Source organism: Anomalospiza imberbis, chromosome 4 (assembly GCF_031753505.1).
Source record: "Anomalospiza imberbis isolate Cuckoo-Finch-1a 21T00152 chromosome 4, ASM3175350v1, whole genome shotgun sequence".
In the NCBI taxonomy this organism is placed as follows: domain Eukaryota; kingdom Metazoa; phylum Chordata; class Aves; order Passeriformes; family Viduidae; genus Anomalospiza; species Anomalospiza imberbis.
In genome coordinates, this window is record NC_089684.1 from 66707534 (window position 1) to 66733425 (window position 25892).

Here is a 25892-nt window from a genome sequence, read left to right on the forward strand (position 1 = left end):
TTATTTTGTCTTCCAGAGAAGGTGTATATGGCAAAATGATTGCATGCATTATATATAAAGGGTCATAACAACCCATATCAAAATGATCTCTTTGCCCTTCCATCTCTCAGGAGGAAGAGACTACCTGTTCATAAAATCAAAGCCTTTTGATCTTTAAGCTACGATCTCTGTACCCTGAATTTAACTTTCTTTCTTAAAAATACAAAGAGTGGGATAATTACATCTGATTTAAGTTAAAAATTTACAATATATTTGCAGGTGACAATGACAGAACTCTAAGAAAAATAAGTTGATATGTTCTAAAGACAACCTTTGTATGCTTTCTATAAGTGAAGTATAGATTAATATTTTTTTTTCAAATAGTTCTAGAGCTACTGCTAATCAGCACTTCTGGAAGTCTGATCATGTAAGCAGATACCCAGCCTTTGAAATACAGCATCTAAAGTCTGCCACTTCTACATAAAAAAGGACCTTTAGTGAACTTGCTTTTTCTATAGGTTCCTAATTTATATTTTTCTAAACAGGCTAAATCCACTTAACTTGCTGCTACTTAAATAGAAATCTATTTGCAGTAATAACACAGTAAGGAGAGAAAAAAGAGGAAATATAGAAAATGTAAAAATATGGTAAGAAAAATGCACTCTTTTGGATACAACTTTTGTACATAAAAAAAATATTAAAGTATTTTCAAATATTACAATGAGTAAGGTCACATAAGTAAGTATCAAAATTGGAAATATTAATCTAATGTTTATATCAGGTTTAACAGAAATAGGTAATTTTCTTCCAGTAAAATGGAATACTTACTTTGCAAGTTTAAGATACTAATTTGAAAATATATTTTAAAAAACTATGAAAAATTAAGGGGTATCTGTTAACCCCATTAATGTAAAAAATATGTAAGACTATCTCTAAAATTTATTTTATAGTCAAGACTTTTAAAAATTAAATATTTTTACCACATTTTTAACCCAAAGTCTCAGTGTGAATATAATGTTTGAATCAATTATAAATGCAATTACTCTCTCTCTATATATATATGTACATATATATATGTATGTATATGTATATATACACTTGATTATAAAAGATGCAGCAGCGGTTGGAAGAAAAGTAAGGGAGGGGAGAAAGGAGATTTAAAAGTTTATTTAAAATATTTTCAAAATCTTATGATTGCTGTGTGGTCATGAAGGGAGTGAAAACTACAATTATACATTCTGTTCTAACCACAGCTGCCAATAAATGTACATTTATTACAACACAATCCTCTCATACCACTGTATCTTTTGCAAGATTTCACTTCTTAAAATCCCAGGTGAAAAAACTGGGTCAGCTACTTTCAGGAAAGTATCCCTGTTCTTGAACAGGAGCCTGAGGATGCACGGTCGCCCCATTCAGCAAGTGAAAGGTGCCCAAGAGTGGAAGTAAACCTGTCTGTAAAAACCCTGGGCACTGCTCTGAACAGCAACAGCCCTGCAGTGCAACAGAGACCTTGCAAAGGGCTTCAGATTGCGAACCCGACAGTCCCTGACACCAGCGCAAAGAGCTGAAGCACACACATCTCTGGGTATATTTAAGACAAACTTGTAACTGGATTCCTTAATTACTGCAATCATGTCCCATATACAGCATTTTAAAAAGACAGCAATTTTAGAAACACATTTAGTACTAATATTTACTATGCATTTTTAAACAACTGTGCTTTTTTAAAGTGAAAAAAAAACCAGTTTATTAAAAATTTCAAGATTCAGTATGAGTAGGTATTTATTTACAGTTAAAGTACTTTTAAAAAATCATGTATAATAACTAAAAGCTCAAAATTTAAGATTTTACCTTCAAGAAGTAACATTTCATGTACTGTAAAATTACCTCGATAATATAAAGGACTATATTCTTGTAGAAACAATATAAGATGCATTTAGCTACTCTGTTATAATTCCAGGCTCCATGAACCAACAGCAAGTTCTTCAAATACTTGAACTGCAAAAAACATGAAAAATGAACAAACATACAATTAAAACATACATATGCAAATATTAATCATATTCTAAAATATTTTAGTGTAGTATTTTGCAGTGTAATGACTTACCTGAGCAATTGAGTAGTCTGAAGAATTAGCAGCCTGTAGACCTTCATTCCCACTGACACCAACACCAACATGTGCTGTTTGTATCATACTAACATCATTTGCTCCATCACCAATCGCTAGAGTTACTACCTTGACTTGTTTTTTAACCATTTCTACAACTTCAGATTTTTGAAGTGGTGATACCCTGGGGGATAAAAAAAAGAAACAGGTTTAATACAGGACTTTCAAATGAATGTACTTTTAAAACATACTTTATATTCTGCGAAAAGGTAATAAACTCAGGCCAATTAAGATCATGGTCAGCGACATAGTCTTGTTATTGCCCTTCAAGGATATATGCTAAAAGCACATTCACAGCAAGATTAATAAAAAACAGCATTTCTAAACTTTGGACTACTTAAAAGCTGAAAGAATATTCTGTGTTGAGGAAGTCACTTTACCAAGTGTGCTAGAAAGAACTGTTTTAAAATGTATTTTAAAAAAATACAGGAATGAAAAATAATACAGCCTTCAAATTGAAGGTGGCTATTGCAATCACATTATTCAGTGGCCAGCACAACACATGCACAACTATTTGACTTCTGAAAAAGCTGCATGGGATGAGTACAGCCTTATGGAAAACCTGGGTTGAAAGTTTCTGGGCAACAGCCCTTCTGAAAAATTTTGTGGTCCACATATATGAAAAAAATCTTTCTATGGTCTTTTGGTACATGTTTTGTTTGAACTCTGCTGTTGAGAATTGTACCAAGACTTGCTACAGCCAGCTTCTACAGAAGATCCCTGGCCTGAGTCCTTCTTTTTCATCTTTTCAACGTCTCAGGAACAGCGCCTTAATTCCTTTTCAGACAATGTTATAGGGGCAGCTGGAAGATGACACTGTCACTGCATCAAGTTCATGGTGAAACCAGTAAAAAATATTTTTCATTCATTTTGCTCACTCTTAGCTCTACATTTTTACTCCAGAATAACCCATTTAACATTCTTCTTCCATATATTACTCTGAAACCAATAAAGAGTTGGAATTCAGTATGCTAAAGTCTTTAAGCCAAACATCTGCTTGGAATTAATAACATAAACAGATTTTTTTTTTTAAGAGAAATGTCTACTGAATATTTGTCAGCATCATCTGTTCTACAGCTAGTCTTAGGAAGAATCCACTGGTAAGAAATGCTTCTGCACAAGTCAGTGCAGCCTGCAAAATTAAAAGAATGTGGTGTAAATTTTCTTTTAGAATAAAGAAGAATTCAAGATGTTTACTGCCTCTATATGGATGAAGAAAGAGCTTACAATTTGTTAAGTCTGGATTATATATATACATACATATATACATATATATATATAAGTTTTTAAAAGTGATTTACCTTAAATAAAAACTACCATTTAAAACTTTTTTATTTCAAGCTCATAAACAAGGAAAGGAAGTTTTTGTTACTAAAGACAAAGCATTTAACAGAAACAAATATTTTGGCAGAATTTTGACTTTTGGGAAACATAGGATATTAAATATATTCATATTAAAACAATGAGTTTTATGAGCAAGCATTTTAGTTTTAAACCTGTAGCAAATTTTTTAGCAACCACAAAATATGTCAGACATATATCTAGATATTAATTGAAACCAACTGACCTAAGTATATTACAGAAGTGTAAAATGAAGAAACGGCAGAGAGAATACTACTAGAACAGAAACTTTCATTTTGCACTTTGCTGTTTTTTTACAAGAATGCCAACACTAAAAGACAGCTTTATGTACAGAATACCACTCAATGGTTCCCCAGTTCAACAGAAACAGAGAAATTATCTCTTCGAATGGCATAAAATGTATTTTATAATCAAGGAAAGAGGAGAAATAGAAATATAGCTTAAAAAGATCAGTTCTACATGCATCTCCTGCTTGTTACTGTACTGAACAAACTCAACCTAGTAGAACAATACTCCAACTTATCTGTCAGAAAGACTACTGCCATTAGGAAGGTGTTTATACACAGTATAAACTGTTCACCAGAGTAACTTCTCAGTTTAGCAGACAGTAAAACCTTAGTTTGAAATTCAAACTGTTTCAGGCTGAAGCATGGCTACAAAGCTTAAACACAAAAACATTAATTGAAAAATCCCTTGGTAGCATTACATTGCTTTTCAGAAGGGATGGAATAACTAGAAATATCGTAGTATTACTTCCTATTCTGTGTCCTTTGGCAAAGCAGAAAAATAGTTCCATTTTGAACAGATTTTTCAGATGAATCTGATTTATTTTAATGGAACAATGGAAGTTTATAGCTGTAATAGATTATATTTACAGGAAAGGATGAAAGGGTTTGTTGCATATACAAACCCTACAATAATGACTAAAAAAGGCATTTTCACCAGGTTCAGGTAATAAAAAAGCATGCTGAGTAGTACCTTTAATATTTTTGTGTATTTCTTATACAGTGTAATCCACATCTTAGAGAAAAGCAGCCTATGGAGAAAGATCTACAGACAACTCTAGATATGCTAAAACCTATGGTTAACTGTAATATCAATTCAAGGTCAAGAATAGTGTCTCAACCTTATTGAGACTACTCTCAATGGATTATCAATGGATTACAAATTATATTCCTGGAAATATGCAATCTGAGTGACTCTGACAAGTACACTTTGTTGCAGACTGCTCTACAGTGATATTTTACTTGAATGACTGTATTTCATAACTTCAGTTTATTTTTATACGTCAATAAAAATAGCATGGAGAGAGAATAACGTAAACCTTACCTGCAACAAATAACAGCTTTACATGACAAAGCCAAATCCAGGAAATACTGTCTTACTCCAAATGTCAAAGCATACTTCAGAGATTTACCATCAATGATGAGAGCAAAATCATTTTCCTTCCTTAAAGCATCACCAAGAGTATTGCAGTGATGGCTAAGTGTCTCTCTTGTTCCCTGTTGCACAAGAAAATGGTGTCCATTATTTTTAGTTCTTAATATTCTTAAACCCAAATTTTTCAGTGTGATCAGAAACACTGGCACTTTTGTTTTTGAGGAAGGTGCCCTTTGCTTCTGCTATCAAATATTATAAAGTGAATATATTATAAAGTGAAATGATATAAAGTGAAAAGAATAAAGTGAAAATAAATTTGCAATGGTTGCACTATTAGAAACACAGTGGAAATGTTGTGTAGGATTGCTCTTTCACTCTGCCAAAAAAGAAGTGTGTAAGTTATGGTGGAACTTTTAATGCTCTTTGAACAGCAACAATAGTTGCATAAATATTTGCCAGAAGACACAGATATACAGAAAACTAATATAATAATACAAAAGATGACTCACATATATAGAGATACTAGAATTTGCTATTATACAAAATCTTCCTAAATGTTTAAAAAAAAAGGAAACACAGATAATTAATGATATAAATATATGCATTATAACTGATATTCCTATTACATTAAATTATTATTTTGACATAATTTAACAAATATAACATAAAGTACATGTTATACAAAGGAACATATTTTGTATTTTTCTATTGCTAATGACAGTTTGAATCACACCTACGGAAGTCACTGTTTTGTGATCTAGTTCTGAGAACTTCAGATGACATTCAGTAGACAATACATTCATATGTATTTGTTCACACAGCAGCCTGCTTTGGGAAGGTCACTGACATCTGGTTAGCTACAGTGCAGCTCTACCACGGAGTGTCATGAAGGACAAAATATATTGCTTGTTGCCCTTTTTTCTTTTTGAAAGACCTTTACAGAGCTATACAACATACTTTTCTTCTGTTTTCTGCTTCAAAGCCCAGAAGTAAAAAGTATTTTAGAGGAGAAAGGAAGATGAAAAAACCTCTTCTGCTTGTAAAATATTGACTTTGGAAGCTAGTGACATCCTATGACAACATGTTCCCATATTTTTTTACAAGTTTACCAACCAAATAATTGGGCTACTTCAGTGATGTCAGGCATACATAAACAAATTTTGGTGTGTAGCCACCTAAAAATAAAACACTAAACTAATTAAAAATCTTAAAACCTTCTGAAATGAAATTAAAGATACTGCTTTGCCTTTTCAACTCAACTTACTCCTCCCATTTCCAAACACTGTTAATTGTTTTTTGAATATTTTGCTTCTACTGGCCTTCTAAAGATTCATTGGTTAATCTAAAATGAGATTAGGCTGCTGGGGAATTCGGCACTTGTTTCCTGGCTCTCACCCACTAGAAACTGTGGCAGAAATGAAGTTACACTGTTTAAAATTACATGTTAAAAAGTCTTTAAAATGACAACAGTTTCAGTGACTATTTTCCAGAGCATCTTGTCTAATTAAAAAATATTGCAACACAAAGGAAGTATCAATTTTTGTCATCTCTGAGGTCTATTTAATTTCTAACAAAGTCTAAACAACACATGAACAGTCACATTCGTCCCATCTACTGTTTCTTCTGTGTAATGAAATCCCCATAATCCAGGAGTAAATGGGCTCTACCACTTAGATATGTAAGTGTATAGACCCCAGTGGTATCCACCTGAAGGTGCTGAGGGAGCTGGTGGAAGAGCTCACCAGGCTCTTCCACATCCCAACATTTTTCATCAGTGCTGGTTAACCTTGGAGGTGCCACACAGCCGGAGATTTGCCAGTGTGACATCCACCTACAAGAAGGACCAGAAGGAGGATCTGGGAGAACTAAAGGGCTAGCAGCCAGGGAAGGTCATGGAACAGATCATCTTGAGTGTCATCCTAAGGCTTGTGTTGGTCAACCAGGGGATCAGGCCCCGCCAGCATGAGTTTAGGGAAGGCAGATCCTGTGTGATCAACCTGATCTCCTTCTACAACAAGGTGACATGAATAGTGGATGAGGAAAAGGCTGTGGAATAGTGGATGAGAGAAAGGCTGCAGTCTACCTGCACTTCAGTAAAGCCTTTGAGGCTGTCTCTCAAGACATTCTCCTGGAGAAACTGGCTTATTGTGACTTGGATGGGTGCACTGTTTACTGGGTAAGAACTGTAAAACCAGCATCTCTAGGTGCTGTTTAACAGCCAGCTGAACAGGAGCCAGTGTGTGCCCAGGTGGCCAAGAAGGCCAATGGCATCCTGGCCTGTGTCAGCAATAGTGTGGCCAGCAGGACCAGGGCAGTGATCGTCCCCCTGTACTCAGCACTGGTGAGGCCATACCTCAAGTCCTGTGTTCAGTTCTGGGCCCCTCATGACAAGAAAGACATTGAGATGTCAGCCCATGTCCAGAGAATGGCAACGGAGCTGAGGAGGGGTCTGGAGCAGAAGAGGGAGCTCGGATTGTGTAGCTTGAAGAAGAGGAGGCTCAGGGAGGACCTTACTGCTCTCTACAACTGCATGACAGGAGGCTGTAGTGAGATGGGGGGTCAGTGTCTTCTTTCACGCAACCAGTGACAGACAAGAGGATATAGTATCAAGTTTTGCCAGGGAGGTTTAGATTGGATATAAGAAAAAATTCTTTACTGAAAAGGTGCTCAGACATTGGAACAGGCTGCCCAGAGAAGTGGTGGAGTCACCACCCACAGAAGTACTTGAAATGCTTGTGGATGTGGCACTTGGGGATATTGTTTAGTGGTGAACTCTTTTGTTTAATCTGACCTTAGTTTTTTATCAGAAGCAGACATGTCATCAGGTAGCTCCAAAAATACTACATTTAAAAACAAAAAAACTCATATCCCAAGACAAAACAAAACTCAAATTGCAAAACTGTCGTATTTAAAATTCCTTTGTGGGCATAGTCTCTATGCTGAAATCACATGCCTCAGATTAAATGCAGCATAAAAATGTCCCTTATGAAATACTTTGCATATTTCAATGGAATATTTTTCAAAAAAACTGAATGGTAATCAAACTATTTTCTAGTTGCAGTTTAAATTCACAAATAATAGAATAAGGCTACGTTAGGACACCTGTCTTTGATTAACAGTACTATAGTGAAATTTAGCAGTCCATTAGGTCAATATGAAGGCAAATAAAATCCAGTGCTCTTGTACACAACTATAAGAACTGACTAACAAACCCCACATTTTGCTTGTGAAGCTAAGCTAAGATGTTCATGGGACTAGAGCCCCAGAACAAATAACATTCTGAAGAGTTGAGATACCTAAATACTTTCAGTTCTATACCAGCTAACATTTGTTGGGGACTGGGGAGGTGGGTGGGGTTGAGATATTTTTCTTATAATTTCAAGAATAAGGGTATTTGTTCAAATAAAAGAGGATCTTTTATTTTAGCATATTCTTTGTAAGCTCAGTTCACAGAGCAGGGATACAATCTGAACAGATATATTTTATTCTAACTTCCTCTGTCTTGCATGCTTAAGTCGTAACAATGACCAAATTGATGAGGTATTTGTTTTGCTACACCTTTTTTTTTACATGTCTTTGAGACAGGGGACTCTGTATGTCCATAAAAACATTAGATTTGAGCAAGCTGTGTTTTAGGAAAAGCCACTGGTATGCACTGGACAAATAGTACTATTTTAACAGCAAGGGGAAGAAGCATTCACTTACTGCCACTGTTCTCAGTGCAAGGTTTCAGTGTTTTTCACAAGAGAATGCAGACAAGAAAAGCCAACCTCCCTAAGTCCACTGAACCTATCAACATCTTTATACAGCAAGAGGCTACACTTTAGAAACAAGGAGGAGAGGACTGCCACAGAGCAGCTCTTATCAAAGATCCCAAATACACAGGTGCCATTACACTGGGATTATCTTCTCCAAGCTTTCCTGGCTGCTCAGTTCCTGTCATGAAGAGGAAATTGGGTTGTCCAGCCACCCTCATGAGTGCAGAGTCCCAGTACAAGAGGTGGACCTATGCTACTCAAAAGCCAAAGTATCATTCCATGTGATTTCTTTAACAGACAGTATTCCAGCTAAGTATTACAGTCTCTTGCCAATTGTTACTGGTATGAAAGAGGAATTGATCCACCTTTGCATCTGCACTGACTCAGCATTCTGCAATGACAGCAATCCATCCCCCTCTTCATTTCCTGAGACCTGATCCACTCCTCTATTAGAACTTTCAAGGTAATTTACTCAAGGTAATGAGTCACACTAGAAATACAGACTGACTTGTCATTCCAACCACACTAGCAAGCAAAGAGTAGGACACAAGATATACATTCATCAAACAGTAGAATGCATACCATCACGTGAGGCAGAAAACTTCATAAACAGTCTCTTGTTAAAATATTTGCATGGAGCTAGTTTACTGTTATTTTTTAACTGCCTCTCAGACTACGTTCACCTGCTGCTGAAAAAGCCATTATATATGTTATCACCAAGACCAGATTTGCAAGTGACCAGTTTGCATTTACAAATTCAGCTGGCATAAGATATTTGCATCTCCATGCACTCTGTATTTTGGGTATATAAGGAAAGGATCTCTCAATTGCTATAGAATCTACACACTCCAGTTTGAAATAGGGAGTACACTGCAGCTATCATTGCAGCTACTACCTTTTATTCTTGTACTATATTTATATAAATTTACTATAAAAATGTATTGCTTGATAGATATTTATTGAACTTTTGAATCATCACATTAGAAGTGGTTCACCTGTAATGCTAGTATAATGTGAAGCTCCCGGCTTTGAGCCTGCATGGATGAAATCTACTACATGGAATTTGTTTGTACATGGTTGTGAAGTTCCTTTGTGTAGTAGCTGCACTGTGATTTCAGAAGGTGGAGACTGTTTTCCAGTTATTCAATAACATTCTGCCACAAAGTTCATACAGTCTTCCAAGCATGGAATACTAAAATTAAGAAAGCAACCCCCCAAAACAAACATAAACAACAACCCTCAAACCATGCTTTTGGCAAAATTTTCTATGTTTGTCCAGATAAATAGACACTCCAACTTATTTTTTACACCACTTTCACCATGATGTCTGGATATTTTAAGCAATACAATAATGTTTCATTAACTGAGAACTTTAAAGATTTTACTTACATCAAGAGAGCCTTCATTTATAACAATTAGTCCCATGTTCTTTCTCAAAAGTTTACAAGAGTGACCTGTTAGAAAAGATTTTCTTTTTAAAAATCTGTTTCACAAAATCCATTATAATATAAAAAGGCATTTTTTTTCCTGTAAGAGACCTACAGACAGAATTAAAAATAAGATTTCCCTGGTTGAAATAAATGATAAAAATTAAATTCTACTGCAGTTTATATAAGTACATACAGGTACTAAGTCAGAACAGTTAGAATTTCCCTTGCTGCAACTTCCAGCTGTTCTGCCTTATTCAGAGGTGCTTTAAAGAGAGTTACAGAAAATAACAAACAGATCTCCCTAAGCCATGTAAACTTTTAGAATGCAACATGCATTTCCTTCAAAACTTGCATATGTACACCTTTTCATTCTTTCTTTTATTCTTTGATGCATTAAACAGGATGCATTTTTTGTGCTAATGATGAAGGCTGCCTAGTCAAAAATATATATCACCATTCTTAATATAGTGGAAATATTGGTATTATGTGTATTACCTTAAACCAGAAGGCACTAAGGAAAATAACCTTAGATCAACTGTATCATGTGCATATGGAGAGTTCTTTAAGATTAGAAATAATAACATCCAATAAAAAGCATATATGTGACTAAAGTAAGGCTTTATTTTGGACATGTATCTACACTACAGCAGTAAGTGCTGATGTGGTCACATGCAAAAAATACCAAGTATTAAAAACAGCTTTCATGTATAACTATTTAAAGATACAGATTTATCATTGTTATCAGTCTTTTTTTACCATCCTTCATAATAAAAGGAAATAATAAAAATAAACCTTTGTTAAAATGTTATAGTACTTTAGTTTACCTTTCTTGCAAAGAAGGAAAAATAGAGAAAGAAAACTAAGAATACTTACATTCTCTTAATATTATTCCCTCTCACTGTCAAAAGTCAATATATTCTTTTAAATTCATTTTGTATGCTATAAAAAAGTACAATTTCCTATCTTTTTTGCCTCCTCTCTAATGTAACTTTTTCTTGCTCTTAGTATTTTAACAGGGGCAGAATCTGTCATTCACTATCCTCCCCCTATCACTGATTAAAAAATAAGTTCACATTAAAATTCTGGAGTGACACATAATATTTTTTACAAGACAAATTTCCATTCTGAAAGAAATTTTACTGCATCTACTGCTATTATTTTTAAACCCGTAACAAAGACATCAAATAAATACAAATATAATACCAATATTAATGGCAGTCTCTTGTTTGTCCCCAGTAAGTATCCAGATTTTTATGTCTGCTTTCATGAGTGTCTCTATGGTTTCAGGCACTTTGTCTTGTAGTTTATCTTCAATAGCTGTTGCTCCGAGCAGCTGAAGATTCTGTGAAAATAAAATATTTCATACATACAGGGTTTTTTTTGTTTAAATTAAATTTCCATGTTCCATTTATTTTATTTTATTTAACTCCCTGTATTCATAACGAGATTAATGCACTCTAAATTCTTTAATCAGGTTTGGTATCAACAAATAAAGAACTTCCACTTTATTCCATGAGCTTTAACTTAGATATCTGTGTGGCTTGACAAAACTGCACAGTGTGACCACTCAAACTTCAACTAATTATTCACTCAGTAATTCAGTAGCTTGTTCAGCAACAGCTACCTTTTCCCGAGGAGTACCTCTCTGATTTCAAGGCTTCAGGAGTGCTAATACCATGCCTTCCCTCTTTTAATGATTTCTCTTCACTTTGTAAAAAAATCCAAAACACCAGTAAATTTATCTTAGTATTTTATGTTTTATTTTAGCTTCCTATATAGCAAATCTACACGGTTTTTGTGAATACAGCCATTTTTATATTTCCTATTTCTATACCTTTAAAACTAGCTAAATGTTAAAGACACCATTATACATCTAATAGTGCGCAATCCTGGTAGCAGCATGGCCTGCATACTACATCCTGAGGAAGTACTTGTGCAGCTTATACACAAATTTGTAAAGGTAGCAGGGTTATCATGGCATTAAAAAGTAACAAAGTTTCAAGACTGTTGTGTCACATCCAAATAAACTGCTCAGCAATGTTTATCAGTGACTGAAGTTATATACCCTCACCTTTCTTTTCCACGAATTAAACACCACTGATTCAAGAGGCTCTGAATTTTAAGTAGCTTCATCAATCTCTTATACTTTCTGAGGAAAAATCCCCAAAATAACTCCCCCAAAATTTAAGTATCAAAACTTAAGCAGTGTTGGTCTCATGCACTCCTTTTTCTTATACATTTAATAGTCATGGGACCTTTTTTTGTTGAGGAAGTCTTAACCTCATGCTTGGCTACTCCAGAAGCAGTGTCGCCAGAAACTTAAGGCTGTGCTCTTCTGATGCTGTCTCTGGGTGCAAGCTTGCTTTATGGGCCTTCAGTAAAACAGAAGCTGACAAAGTGGAACAAGACCAACAGAGGGACACAAAAATAGCTTCGGGGCCAGAGCACACGATATTAAGAGCACCAGAAGAAGTAGGATGAGTTTAACAAGGGAAAAAAAGAAGATTAAGGGAGGGATTCCTTCTGCTAACTGAAGCTTGCAAAGCAGCCATCCTTCTCCAAAATGTATACTGCAGAGTGAAAGAGCAAAAGGCATCAGTCACATTCTGCAGCTATAAAAATTTTAATTCAGAAGAAGGAAAAAAGATTAAGTTGAGCATTAAAAAAAATTACCTGCTGCAGCTGGGAAAACTCCCTCCTTGTGGATACTCAAAACTTCATCAAAGTGTTGGGCAAGCTAAACTAGCCCTGCTTTGAGCAGGGATTTGTGTCTAGATGACCTCCTGAAGTCCCTTCCAATCTTGATTACTTCATTGCTCCAAGATCATTATATAATGAAGCAGATGTTGTTTATCTGTTATTACAGTTTTTTACACTCTAGAAGAACTCTGAAAAAAAGCTTTCCAGTAATTCAACCCATAATCAACTTTTTCCAGCAAGATAGCTACTTGCTGCAAAAACTTTGTCAGATTAATTGTTTCCTTCATTTTGATTATTTAAACTGCAAGGACTACCTGACACAACTGTCAGTATATTGCTAGAGATTGTTTTTCTCTCTAAGCATTATTCCTCAATAGTGGTTCACTTTTCATGGTACAGAAAATAAGGATTTTAGTAATTTAGAACCCACTCTTCTGCTCATCCCTCTGTCCATGCCATCCTCCCCCCAACCAATCCAAACCCCAAAAAGCTGCACATACTTTTTCAATTAGTTCATAGCTCTCCTCAAGTTTGAGTACTCTGTTTTGTATAGCTGTAGAAGCACGGTGATAGACATCCAACCATTCTTGATAATCACTTTCTGAAATCTCAGCCACAGCAAAACACAGAGTTCTTAAGCCTAGAGAGAAAGCAGATAATGATTCAGTATTTGTTACTCCCTTCCCTGATATGCCTGCAATGAGTACCTTTTGAAAGCTGAAATTATTCTGTATTTTATGTATGCTTATGCCTGATTTCAAATTACTGCTGCACATCTTGAAGAACTCTTAAGATATACATAAAAATGAACTATAAATAGAAGTTTATTCAACAGAGTAACAGTTTCAAAGTAGCTGAATGTAATACAGGTGATGTATTTCACCAGAAAAAAATAATGAATTTTTATGTAAGATTTGACTTAGTTTAAACTGTAAAAAGACGTGAAGAAATCCCAACATTTGCTGAACAAGTATGTACACTGAAACATTAAAAGTGCAAAATTTAATTGTATTTCTGAGAAAAAGCTTTATAAACTTAAATGTTGCTATGCTGGAAAAAAGTAAAGTTAAAATATATCAGCACAATGTTACAACTGCCCTCTTCATCCCTCCTCAATATTCTTAGGGAATTCTAGTTTGAAATTTATCATCTAGAAGCCAACTTTGAATCCCCTCGTTTAACTTTCCCATCTCACAGATTGTTTCAGCTTTCCAAATTCTTAAAATAAAATCATTATGTACCATTTGGCAATTTTACTTACCAACCTTTGAGCTGGTTGATATTATTAACAGATTTTTTCCTTCAGCAAAAATCTGAATTAAGCATTACAGCAAGAATTTGAGAAGGCATGATGTTACGAGATATCTATTTTTTGACGGCACACATTTTACACTCAATTTAAGTAGCTAGGTGTGAATTTTCTAACAGCTCATTTTCACATATTACCAGATTTCTGGAGAATGACATTTATATAACTCTTTATATACTAGCCACAGTTTGCAGGCCAGTAGATTTAGAAGGGGGGCAGGAAGGATTAATGTAGTTACCCTTTGGTCACTTGCCCACTCTGTTCTAGGAGACAAACAGCACCACAACCAGGGATGGTTAAATGTAACCTTTATTTGGTCACAGGTTTCTGGATCATACAGCTCAGCACCAGTGGCAATTTTGAAATTATATGAGGTTGGGCATGAAATAATACATGTGTCTTAGATGTAGGAGTAATTTAGTATCTTCAGGATAAAAGCCACATGTAATGTGGGTATTCTGACAACTAAACAGCATTAGGAACACAGTGTCTCACCATCTAGACTTAGAAGAATAAACTCAAGGCTGACAACTCAATTGATTTTTTGTCTCTGCATAATAAGGATATGCATACAAGGTCCAAAGCAATGAATATAGGTGAAGCGGAGGAAAGGAATCTATGTCTGACTAACGGTGATACTATTTCCACAATGTTTTCAACATATTTTCTGCAGACAGTAAAATGAAGAAAAGAAATCCAAGTGTATGGAATGTCAGCAAATAGTTTTTTCAAATCTCTTTTTAAATCACTGCCTAATTATATATATTTTTTTTTTATTTTTAATATGCTTCTTTTCATTGTGATTTAAAAGAATCTTCCAAATAAAACGTGGAAAACGAAATATTATTAAGCCTGGTTGTTAACAGACTGGAGCAACACAGGAAAATTACAGAGGATTTTTCTATTTATCCAAGCAGGCATTAACACTCAAGCTTAATAAACGCTTACATATAAATGCCAGCCATGCTAACCACTTCATTTTTGAACAACACACCAAGAGCAGGCAGCAAATGCCAAGGACATACTGTCCTGCCACATGAAAGGATACTCATGAGAAACTTTGCAACATAGCTGGCTGCAATTTAAATCTAAAAATAAATACCAATTTTTTAATCAATTCCAGAGATATGTGATTTTTTTTTAAAGACTGAATTTTATGCTTTTTAAAAGGTTAGAAATTCACTTTCTGAACAGTAAATATTTTAATCTGTTGAAAAGAAGGATACAAAAAACATCTGAATAAACTTCTTAATTCTATCATATGTACAGTGGTTCTAAAGGCAGATGGAATTTTCCAATTTTTATGTTGATTTATTTAGTGCAACCTGACTGCTAAGGAGCTGTACTACCAAAGTAATGAGAATAGTAATTAAGAACTGGGTTGAAATTTTCACATCAATTCACACAGGACAGAAGACAGTGATTTAATTTTTGTCTTTTCTGTAGCCAAATATATACCTTATGACCCAAACTAAATTCACACCTAAGTAACTTTTTCTTGACTAGTTCTGGTTATGCCTTTCTAGAACCCCAGTGTATATCTGAGGCATTGGGCTATACCATCAGTCAAATTTTTTCGGCTATAGTTCTGCTTTCAACTTTATTGTAAAATTTATTCTAACTTTATTACTTTAAGATTCTTTAAGACTAACCAAATGCTTCCTGCGGAGACCCTGATAAGAAAAACTAACAAAAGAAACAGATCTGTGACTTGTTTCTGCTGTCACTGATAGAATCAAGAGACTGAAGCTGCTTAATACACAAGCCAAAACTCAAAATTCCATTATAAACCAGAAGAAAAAAACTAGAGAAGTCATATGCAGAATATCTGGCCAGAGATCAGTTAATAAAACATAAGCATTGTTTTTTATTTTTCTTCCTATTGTAAGTTTATTTTTAAGACACATTAAAGATAATTTTAATGTTCTAGTAGCAGTGTATTAGAAAAATAAAGAGGTAGAAATTCTGCAGTTCAGATTCCCGTAACTCTTATAATTCTGCTTCCAACTCCTCCCTACCAACTCGTTGATAAATTGTAACACTATGATACTGCACAGTACAACTCCTGAGATACTAACGGTGTATGGCATCGAACATCTAGGAACTGTGCAGAAACATATCTACAGTCTGCTTTTCTCCTCACATCTGTACTGTGAAATCCACTATAATTAAATAACTGACTGGCTGCTTGTATCAATCATCTCAATTTCACAGTCTTTTAAATTTTACTTGCTATTTCTACTTCACAAACCCTCAAAGAGAGGTTCCCCCCCTTTGGCAACTGTTTTGTAAAAGCGATTATTAAAACTGCAGACACCAAAACAAACCATATGGATGCTGGCAATCGCCCTTATTGGGACTGGTGACAGAAACAATACAGCTAAAAGCTACCTTAAAAGCACTACACTAATAATTTCCAGCCATCTTTACTTTGGCTACTTCCCCCTGTGTGCCCATCCCTACACCATTCACTGGGTATGGAACATGAAAGCAACCATGGGAAATGAGATCTTCACAGAAATAATGCGCTATGTGTTTGCTCTCTGGAAAAATATGTTTTGGTTAAAAGATTCTGCTGTATACTCTTGTGGGTGTGTGGGTTGTTTTTTAGGGATTTTTTTAAGCATGAAGTTATTACTAAAATTTCTTAGGAAGAGGAAGACTTTTCTTAAGGAGACATTGCTAAAACATACTTTTCAAACTTAATATGGGTAAAACACTACAGCAAGACAAAATTAAAAAAATGGAAAGCTGAGCAGTAACTGAATTTCATATTTGTTTTTATGTGGAATAATATCACCCACCTTCTGTAGCAAACTGCTCTAGATGTTTTAAGGTGATTTCTTTGTATTTTGAACTTTCAGCAAGACGGTCATAAATTACAGTATCCTACAAAACAAATAACTGTAGCTCAGAACACTTTAATAGAAAAATGATTTCTATTTTGGGTAGACAATACAAATAATGTAGAAAAATGGCTGAAAAATAGAACTGTATTATTTAAGCGTCAAAAATTAATAGACATAATCTTATTTCATAAGTAAGAAAAGGACTTTTTAATCCTCAGATTTTCTAAATTTACACATTCTGCTATAATGCAATTTTTTTCTTCTTAATTTTTTGATGTTATTTCGCCTTATTTTGAAAAGTACCAAAATGTTGTCCTCCTCTTTTAATATTATGTCCACAAAATAAAATTAGTGCTTTATAACTGCCATTCTCAGATTTTTTTGTAGGAAACTTAATACACGGAATATTAACAACAGTTTTTTTTCTTCACTTGAGATGATAAAAAATGGACATTTATATTCAACAAACTTCCTTTCCTTAAATCATTCTGGAACTGGATTTCATCTCCTTCCCCCTCAAACTTGACTTGACATACAGACTGAGAACTAATGAGCAACTCTGCCATTCCCATATGCATTATGATAAGGATACCTTCTCACAGGTCCTGCTTTTGGGAAAATCTACTTCTGCGTAATATCAATGGTTGGTTAACATTCCCATCTAGTCAGTTATGCTACATTATTATCTCTATCTAGTGATCCATGCTCAGCTACTCCAGCAAGTAATTAATATAGGTTCATCCATTTTCTTGGGAGTACAGAAGGAAGCAATAATTAGGAAACATAAAGGTATTAATCCAGTACAAAGAATAGGATGAACATACCTTCATAGGCAGTTAGTAAAAAAAGACATTAACTAGTTCATCACATTGAACAGCTACATAGCAAAACAAAGTAAATTGAAAGAGGTACATCAACATTCCTTCCCCCATATTTTCAATGTTTTGACTGCAGTTATTACAATCTTTTGCTTTTGTATATGTATTGGTAGCATGCATTCTCTGTTACAGTGAAAAAAGAATAAAACTCACAGCTCCTTTGCAGTAGAGTCTTAACTTCCCTGATGGTGTGCGAACTATCACTGACATTCTCTTCCTAGTGCTGAAAGAGAAATAAATTCTCTATAAGGTGGTTCATAAATATAAGTATTTACCAATATTTTATCTAAAAATGTCTATACATATCTTATATTACACGCAGTATAAAAAGTCAATGCTATCTATTCTGAATTATGTTCTCAGCTGAGTGGGATGGAAAACAGTTTTAGTGTCTAACAATTAAAATGAACGCTATTTTTCTTTCTGTGCATACTTCTGTAGTCCTTTTTTCCATCTAAACAATAAGAATTTTCACCTTCATCTAAATACTGTATGACAAAAAAGCACCTTAAAACACAAAGCACTTATGATCAATATCATAAAGAGGTAGTGTATCATGCACTGTTTCAGTTTTTTCTTCCTTCCCAGCCAGCCAGAGTTGCTCATACAATGTACAGCAATCCTATTACTATTATCCCAGAGTTTTGTTTATCATGCAAATTTTCAGTATGCTAAGAGCTGGACTAATTTTAACTACTCTCTGGCTCTCAGTTATTAATAAAATCCAAGTTATTTTTTCTTTTTGTCCTCATAACTGAGGTAGAAATTGGAAGAAAACATGGAGAAGACTGTCACGGTCTGCTTTCTGTCTTCTTCCCTTTGAGGTTTGCCAACAAGCATTCTTTAGGTGCAAGATCATGTCCTGTCAAGATGTGTATTTATATCATAAGTCTTTCAAATTTCAACTTTATAAATAAATCTACAGAAACTATTCAGGGAACAAAACACTTCTCATATAACAGTTCACAGTAAAACAGAGATGGAAATAAATGGTCCTTTAACAATTTTGGTTGCTGTTGGAACTGGATCCCATTTATACATCATCAAAGAGCATTATTGTATGAATGGTTCCTGAAGTTCAGACTGCCATGGAAAACATCCTGTAAATGGAATGCGGACAAAGTTGAAGGAAATAAATTCATAATTATAGGTGAAGTAGTGGGCTGAAGAGTATCTTCAGGAGAACATTTTCTAATTCCATCTGGGTGTGCACTCTTCTTCAAGTGAAAATTTCTGAACAGCAATATTAAATAACATTGTTACTGTGAATACTGCACAAAAGAGCAGACAAAGCCATTACTGCAATTTCTTTTCCATTTCACCTCTAAACCTCAGATAAGTAAAATTCCAAAAAGCTTTAGACAGTGTCCAGTTGTGAATCTACTTAGACAACACTGGATAAATTAGGATCATCTAAACTACAGTTAAGCTGCCTAAAATAAAAGCAAGTCTCAGATCCACATTGATTCCAGCCAAGACTATCTAGCTTCTGCTACTTGAATTCATTACAGTTGCCTGAATGTTCAATTCAGAAATAGTGAAGAAATTACAGTGGGTTAGGGGGGGTATAAAACAATAATTTGATATATTTACCCTTGACAGGTAAAAACTCAGCAGTTTTGTACTTGTCTTGCAATACCAGAAGATTGCAACCTTGAAGTCCTGTGTGGAGGTGCATATTATTCTACTGAAGATGTATCAAAGAATAACCAATGACTTCCTGTAGCATTCTGAAATTTTAGCTATACAGACAGATAGTGAATCTTGACTGACATAAATTTTCTTAGTAAAACTGCAATAAAGCTAATGACCAAGAGTTACTGTTAAGGACTTCTAACTTTTTATGAACCTTTTTATGGCAGTGACAGTTTTATTTCCTCTTCCTGGTGAACTACAGTAAGCCACTAAATTGCACTACTACAAATAACTGCCATTGTGAGACCACTGTTTTGTTCTGCTTGTTCTCTGTAGAAGCAATGTGAGCAGCCATAAAGATGACCTGGTTACAACAGGAAAAATACTGAAGAGAAGATGTTTGCTGAAATAGTGACAGAGAAAATGTCTGCAAGCCCAGAAATTGGAGAGACATCATGAGATTCCATCAATATGCACAAAACTGTAACTAGAACTTTTTGTCTGGAAAAGGGAGAAAATAGCATAAGAAATTAGGAGTTGACAAAAATCTGGGAAAATAAAATCTGGTCTGGGAGAAAAGAACACACCATCATCTACTGGCTGTCCAAAGTGAAATACAGAAATTAGCAGCATCTACTGACTGCTGAATGTGGTGGTGTCCTGCATTCCTGTATGTCTGTGCCCCACACAAATGACTTACTTGTACTGAACATGGAGCCTCTCTAAGAGCCAGCCCCAAGAAAATCATCCTCAGGGTGTGCTTGTATACATTCCTTTGCTAACAGTAATTTTTAATAATCTGTAATTAAAGAAAAATCAGGAACAAAAGCCCCCATGTCCTTGTGTGCTATTGAATCCTGCAAACACACTGTCATGGTCTCTATGGACCTGCAGGCTGGGAAACCCCTTGGGATGTTACAAAGAGGCAGAATAGGTAGTAATTCCCAAGGAGTAGCAGTGGGATTATAAATAGACAGAAGCATCTTAAAGAGACAGAAATACTTCCCTCAGTCACAAGATTTGCCAAGCAGCTCTTGACAGGTCCAGTAACTCTACAATCTGACTGGATTTAAGATTAAACAACCACAGAAAACAAACACTGCTATAGAGGTTTTGGTACCTCCTCTGTCAGCCACTCATTCTTTTTTTACTTTTAAAAGTATCAGGTCTTCTGTCACAAAATCAGAGCATTCTGGAGCTCTCTGAATGATTAAGAGGAGGTAAGGCCTCAAATGCTCTAGGATACCTTCTGTCTGCCCAGCAGAACAGCTAAGACAATGTGGATTACTCATGAAACCAATCACATAGGAGAGACTAATCGACTAATCAAGGTTTGAATTACACATAACACATTGGCAAATACATTGGTATTTATATCAGTAAATACATTGGTAAATACATTGGCATGGTAAATCAAAAATACAGGAATTCAGACAAGAAGCTTTAAACTGTAACTATCACAGATGATTTCTGCTAGGCTGTGGAGATATGCCCCTAAATCAACAGATAGTACATACTTCAGATATTGAGATATTATTACTACATATGTACTCAATACTTGCCAGTGAAATTAATTCTGGTGCTAAAAATGCATTTCTTTCCTCTAGGAAAACAAGCAGATACAAATCAAAACCTCATTCATTAGCATTGCTAGAAATGACATGTTGATGCAAGGACTGATGTGCAATTTGTGCACTGATAGTGGACATTGCTTACCCTTAATGACATCAGGAATTGCACACTTAAAATCTTACTCGATTTCACAACTGGCTCAGGTGAAAACATAGTGCATGTAGCTGGCACAGGGATGAAACCAAACAAGATTTTCTATGCTTCTGGATCTCTGACAGTGACTTGCCTTCCCCTGCCCTGCAGACACATATCCTAGGAGTTGGTTTGGGTTGCCAAGAGACAGCTGCAGTTTTTCAATTTGTTATAGCACCAGGTGACAATACAAGCACAGGCACAACATTGCACAATTCCTTCCCTAACAGTACAGGGAGGCCTGAACAGCAGAGAATCTCAACAACCCTTCACTTCCTAGAACCAAAGGTACCACAGCAGTTATGGCATCTACTGGAGGATATGTAAACACAGCACCAAGTTATTAAGACAATATTTGCTAATTTGAAGAATTATCAGTATAGTATTTTTAGTATGCTCACCTGCCAGTTAGACTGACAACTACCTCCTCACCATGAACAAAGTATAATTACTATGTTGTATAAGTTTACTTCTCTCTTCACAGGCACAAGTGTAATCAGTCAAAAAAGGAAGTAGCAGAAGTGATGAGTCTCCCAAGTATTCCTACAAGTTTTACTTCTGTAACATGCTTCTCTGTAAGACTGTCATATCAAATCTTGACGTTGTTGCACTCTACTTGCAGAAGAATCTTAATCTAGCCTGTACTGCAAAGTGGCAAGGAATTAATTTGCGTTTTTTCTGGGAAAAACTTGGAACACCTGCAAACTCTTAACAGTTTATTCAAAACAGATTACTGCTCTGAAGGTACATGCTCCTATCCATACAAATAGTGCTGTTGTGGAACCAAAACTTCTCTTGCTGTGGAACACGGGTGACCTCTAGTGCTTCCAACAAGACAATTCCAAGCACAGCTAAACATTGCAGAATAAGAACAAAAACATCTATAAAAACGGAATACTTAACAATATTCTGGGATCAGTATCCACCAAAAAACTTGTACCTCCAAAGGTTGAGAAATAAAAGCAATTCTCCCACCTCCATAAAGTATCACTGTTAAAATGACAATTTTATACTTACACAGAAGCTTAAAAAAATCTATGAAATCAAGAAAAAGAACAAAATCAGAAAAAAAGTGGCTATCCTCCACTGCTACTCCAGAAACACAGTATGAACTTTCACAGGAGTCAAATTAACAGCAATGCACTTTGCACTACAAACTTGCTAACTTACAAAAAAATTAATATGCAAGCAATGCCTGCAAAAAAAAAGAAATCATGACATAAATTTAAAAAAATAACATATGTCCTCTACAATATATAAAAAAAAATTAATTGCAAACATACATTAAAATACATTCAAAACTATAAAAATTACTTTCTGTTGAATCTTTCATTGTTTCATACTATTATTGCTATTACTATAACTACAGGCTAGTAACTACTCTGATTTCACACAACTTACACATCTTCAGTCTTTCAGTCTGTCTCTCATGCATTGGATTGTTTTATCTTTTTGTTTTGTTTTGTTCTTTTTTTTTGTTTGTTTGTTTGTTTTTAGCTAAGCTTAAGGGAAATATAATACTACAGGAAGGAAAACAACAATCACTTTCCACAGGCACAATTATGAGGAATCATTTTAAGAAAAAAAGGAACTTTATCTACATGCAAATCTCTTCCTTATCCTGTGCCAAAGTAAGCAATAGACCTACACAAACATTTAGAACACAGACAACATACACAGATAAAATATAAATAGCTCTACACAAGAACTGAAACTGCATCCATATTTCTTATGGGTACATTTGTAAATCCAAGAACTTTAACACGAATTTTTTACTGAAAGCAAAAGATGTGATAAACTCAAATCCCAAGTAAACCAACGGGTCAACACTACAGTGATGCTGCTCAGAAGATAATGAGACTCAGTCTAGAGTATTTAAACAAGCCACAACTATACAAGTGTATTTAAAGTCAAATGCAACATTTATTTTATCAGTCATGATAAATACACTTACTTTTTAATAAATCATATGGTGCCAGGGCTTTCAAAAATACATTTAGAAGTCTGAGTACTTTTCTATATTATTTTCCACATATTTTTAAAAGTTTTGAAATCAAAGGTTTTCTTAATCTTTGAGCAAAGGCAAAAGTGAAAAATATCAGTCACTATGTAGACAACAAGAAAAATAAAAGCCTCTGAAAATGTTTTACAATAAACCAGGAGGTGTAATCTTAATCATGTACTCTGTTTTGTCTATAATGTGTTACATATTACACAGATACAAGCTACACAACCTGTATACTTTGCCTGTAAATAAATTAAAAAATGCAAGCATTTTTTTCCATGAGAGAAGTGTCTAAGTATTTTCACAAAAAGACACCAAGTACAAATTTACCTTGTAAATTCCAGGACATTTAGCAGTTCATATCTCTCTTCCTGTCCCAACTGAAGAATAAAAAAAAAAACAAACCAGAAGGGTAAGAATTAAGAAAACATCTCAAGGAAAAGAACCAAAACCAACAAAAATGTATCATAATGCAGTTGTTCAGATTATTTAAACTAAAGCATAAGCAAATACAGTAAATTATAATGTTATTCCAAAGTACTTACAGATTCAATGATTACTGAGTCAGGTGTCCTTCCAGTGAATACAAAATGAAGATTCCTGGCTGCTCTGACCAATGCTCCTTCATCTGCGGCAAGTTCAATAGTTATTTTACAAATGTGCCAGAAAACTGTTAATCATGATTTAATCAACAGAGTCGAGGCTTTTCTACTTTTCACTTCCTTTTTCCTTTATGGATTTTAAGATTAAACGCGGTGCTGGAAAGAACTCTTTGTTTCTCCTGTGAAAACTGATGAAATGAGTTAACAGTTCAGAGAAAATAAGCCCAGAAAGGAGCACACCTCTCAGCTCAGTAACGAGAGCACCCTCTTCAAAGCACCTAGGTTAGCACCTTCCTCAGGTCACTGGACAATGTCCAGTGCTTTTTGTTTAAGTTCTGGTTTGGAAGAGAAGAGTGATAAGTCATTGCTGGAAATAACAGTTAACTTCAATGTTTACATTCAGGAAACCAGCAACCACAGCTCCAACAGTCAACAGTTGTCTCCAAGTGGCTCAGGATGTCAGAATGGAGTTTGTTTGCAATGCCCTGTAAAACACTGCCATGACCCAGTTAACTTTATTTTATTTATTTACTTCTGCCCTTGTCTTTCAGCTGTTGAAGGACAGGATTCACCGAAGTAGCCACCTAGAAGCTGGGGAGTCAAGGAAGAACCTCTGCACTTGAGGTAATTTTTCCCATCATAAATTGTAGCACATTAGCTCAGCAGTGCTGAGCGTATTTTAATCATTCTGCCTTGCTTATCATTTCCTGATTTCAAAAATTGTCTATGAACCACAATGGGCTTGAAACAGACCTTTTGCACAATAATCTTTTCTCAATCCTTAACAGAATTTATCACAACTTCTCTCCTATTAAAAACGTTTGTTTTGATTACACAGTCTCTGTTTTAAATCAGTATTATGGTTATCAAGTACAGAATAGGCTCATAGAATAAACAAGGACATGAATTTTTTATCCTGATTTGATTTTTATTTACTTCTGAGCACTTCCTTTAGAACTCCACAGCAATCTGACAACACCTGAGCAGTGCTGTATGGTTACTGATTCTTTGCCCTTACATAATCCACATAACATTCAAATGTATTTTCTAATGAAAAATTTAAAAGTCTAAATCCTTTTTTACAAAACTGATTTTAGCTGATACAAATTATTTTTTGAGGGATAAGTTTGGGGTTTTTTTAATTTTGGAAGATTCTTCAAAAACAATAAACTGAGTAAAATCTGCTTGTTGAGTTGATAGAATTTATTCACTGAGTTATTTGACTCTCACCTGGAGATGCTGCTTGATATATAATTTTATCACCTTCTCTTTCTGGAACTGCTGTATGACACACTGCCATCATTGTCAAGAACTCACATATTATAGGTGCAGTTGGCTAAGAAAAAAAATAGATCAGAGTGTGATTAATAATTTAAGCAATAAACAACCAAAATGTAATAATAGATCTAGACATAAAATAGCCCACAAAAATTTAATGAAAGGTACCTCTTTTCTTTAAATACTATCTGTAAACTAATTCCAGCATGCAGGATAACTTCTTTCTGCTGTACTTACATACTGATTATATAAATAGAATTTAGTGGCATTTGCTATCATAACAATCAAAATTAGATAACCAGAAACATGGAACAGTTCAAATAATTACTTTTTAAGGAAGGTAAGTATGAATGATGTATTGAAAGAATTTTACTTTATTCACAGAAATCTCTTTGGATATTGTCATTTTAACTAAAAAATAGTCTTTAACTTTTGTCTTGTACTGTATTTGACAACACTTTTTGAGAACCTTTAGAAAGATGTAGCAAACAAAAATTACATTGAAAATGTTGCAAGATCAGACTGCTTTTAAAAATGAATATATCAGGCACTTCAAAGTGTAAAAAGTGGAAACAATTTAAAATTATTTAGCCAAAAGAGAGGAAATGAAACATATAAGTAGAATAGTTGATTGGACTTGTCAAATACACCTAAGAACCTTATTTCTACAGCTGGCATTTGTAAAATGAATGAACTGACTGGTTTAAAAGAAACCCCAGCAATCCCTGTAAGAAAGCTCAAAGCAGCTGCCACCTCAGCTGAGGGTTTCTTGTAGCATACTTATGGTATTTCA

General features: G+C 34.7%; 1 protein-coding gene across 8 annotated transcripts in view; it reads right to left on the reverse strand.

Annotated features, from left to right (window-relative positions):
* ATP8A1 (ATPase phospholipid transporting 8A1) overlaps window positions 1-25892 on the reverse strand; it is a 105950-nt gene that overhangs the window by 39271 nt on the left and 40787 nt on the right. For all 8 annotated transcript variants that reach the window (XM_068188963.1, XM_068188961.1, XM_068188962.1 and 5 more), the window contains 11 exons: window positions 25052-25157; window positions 23765-23847; window positions 23550-23599; window positions 17969-18038; window positions 16893-16977; window positions 13280-13419; window positions 11283-11421; window positions 10039-10103; window positions 4841-5013; window positions 2090-2273; window positions 1870-1980 (listed from right to left, as the gene is read on the reverse strand). In XM_068188963.1, the coding sequence (XP_068045064.1) occupies window positions 1870-1980; window positions 2090-2273; window positions 4841-5013; window positions 10039-10103; window positions 11283-11421; window positions 13280-13419; window positions 16893-16977; window positions 17969-18038; window positions 23550-23599; window positions 23765-23847; window positions 25052-25157 (1206 nt within the window). The remainder of the gene's footprint in view (window positions 1-1869; window positions 1981-2089; window positions 2274-4840; window positions 5014-10038; window positions 10104-11282; window positions 11422-13279; window positions 13420-16892; window positions 16978-17968; window positions 18039-23549; window positions 23600-23764; window positions 23848-25051; window positions 25158-25892) is intronic.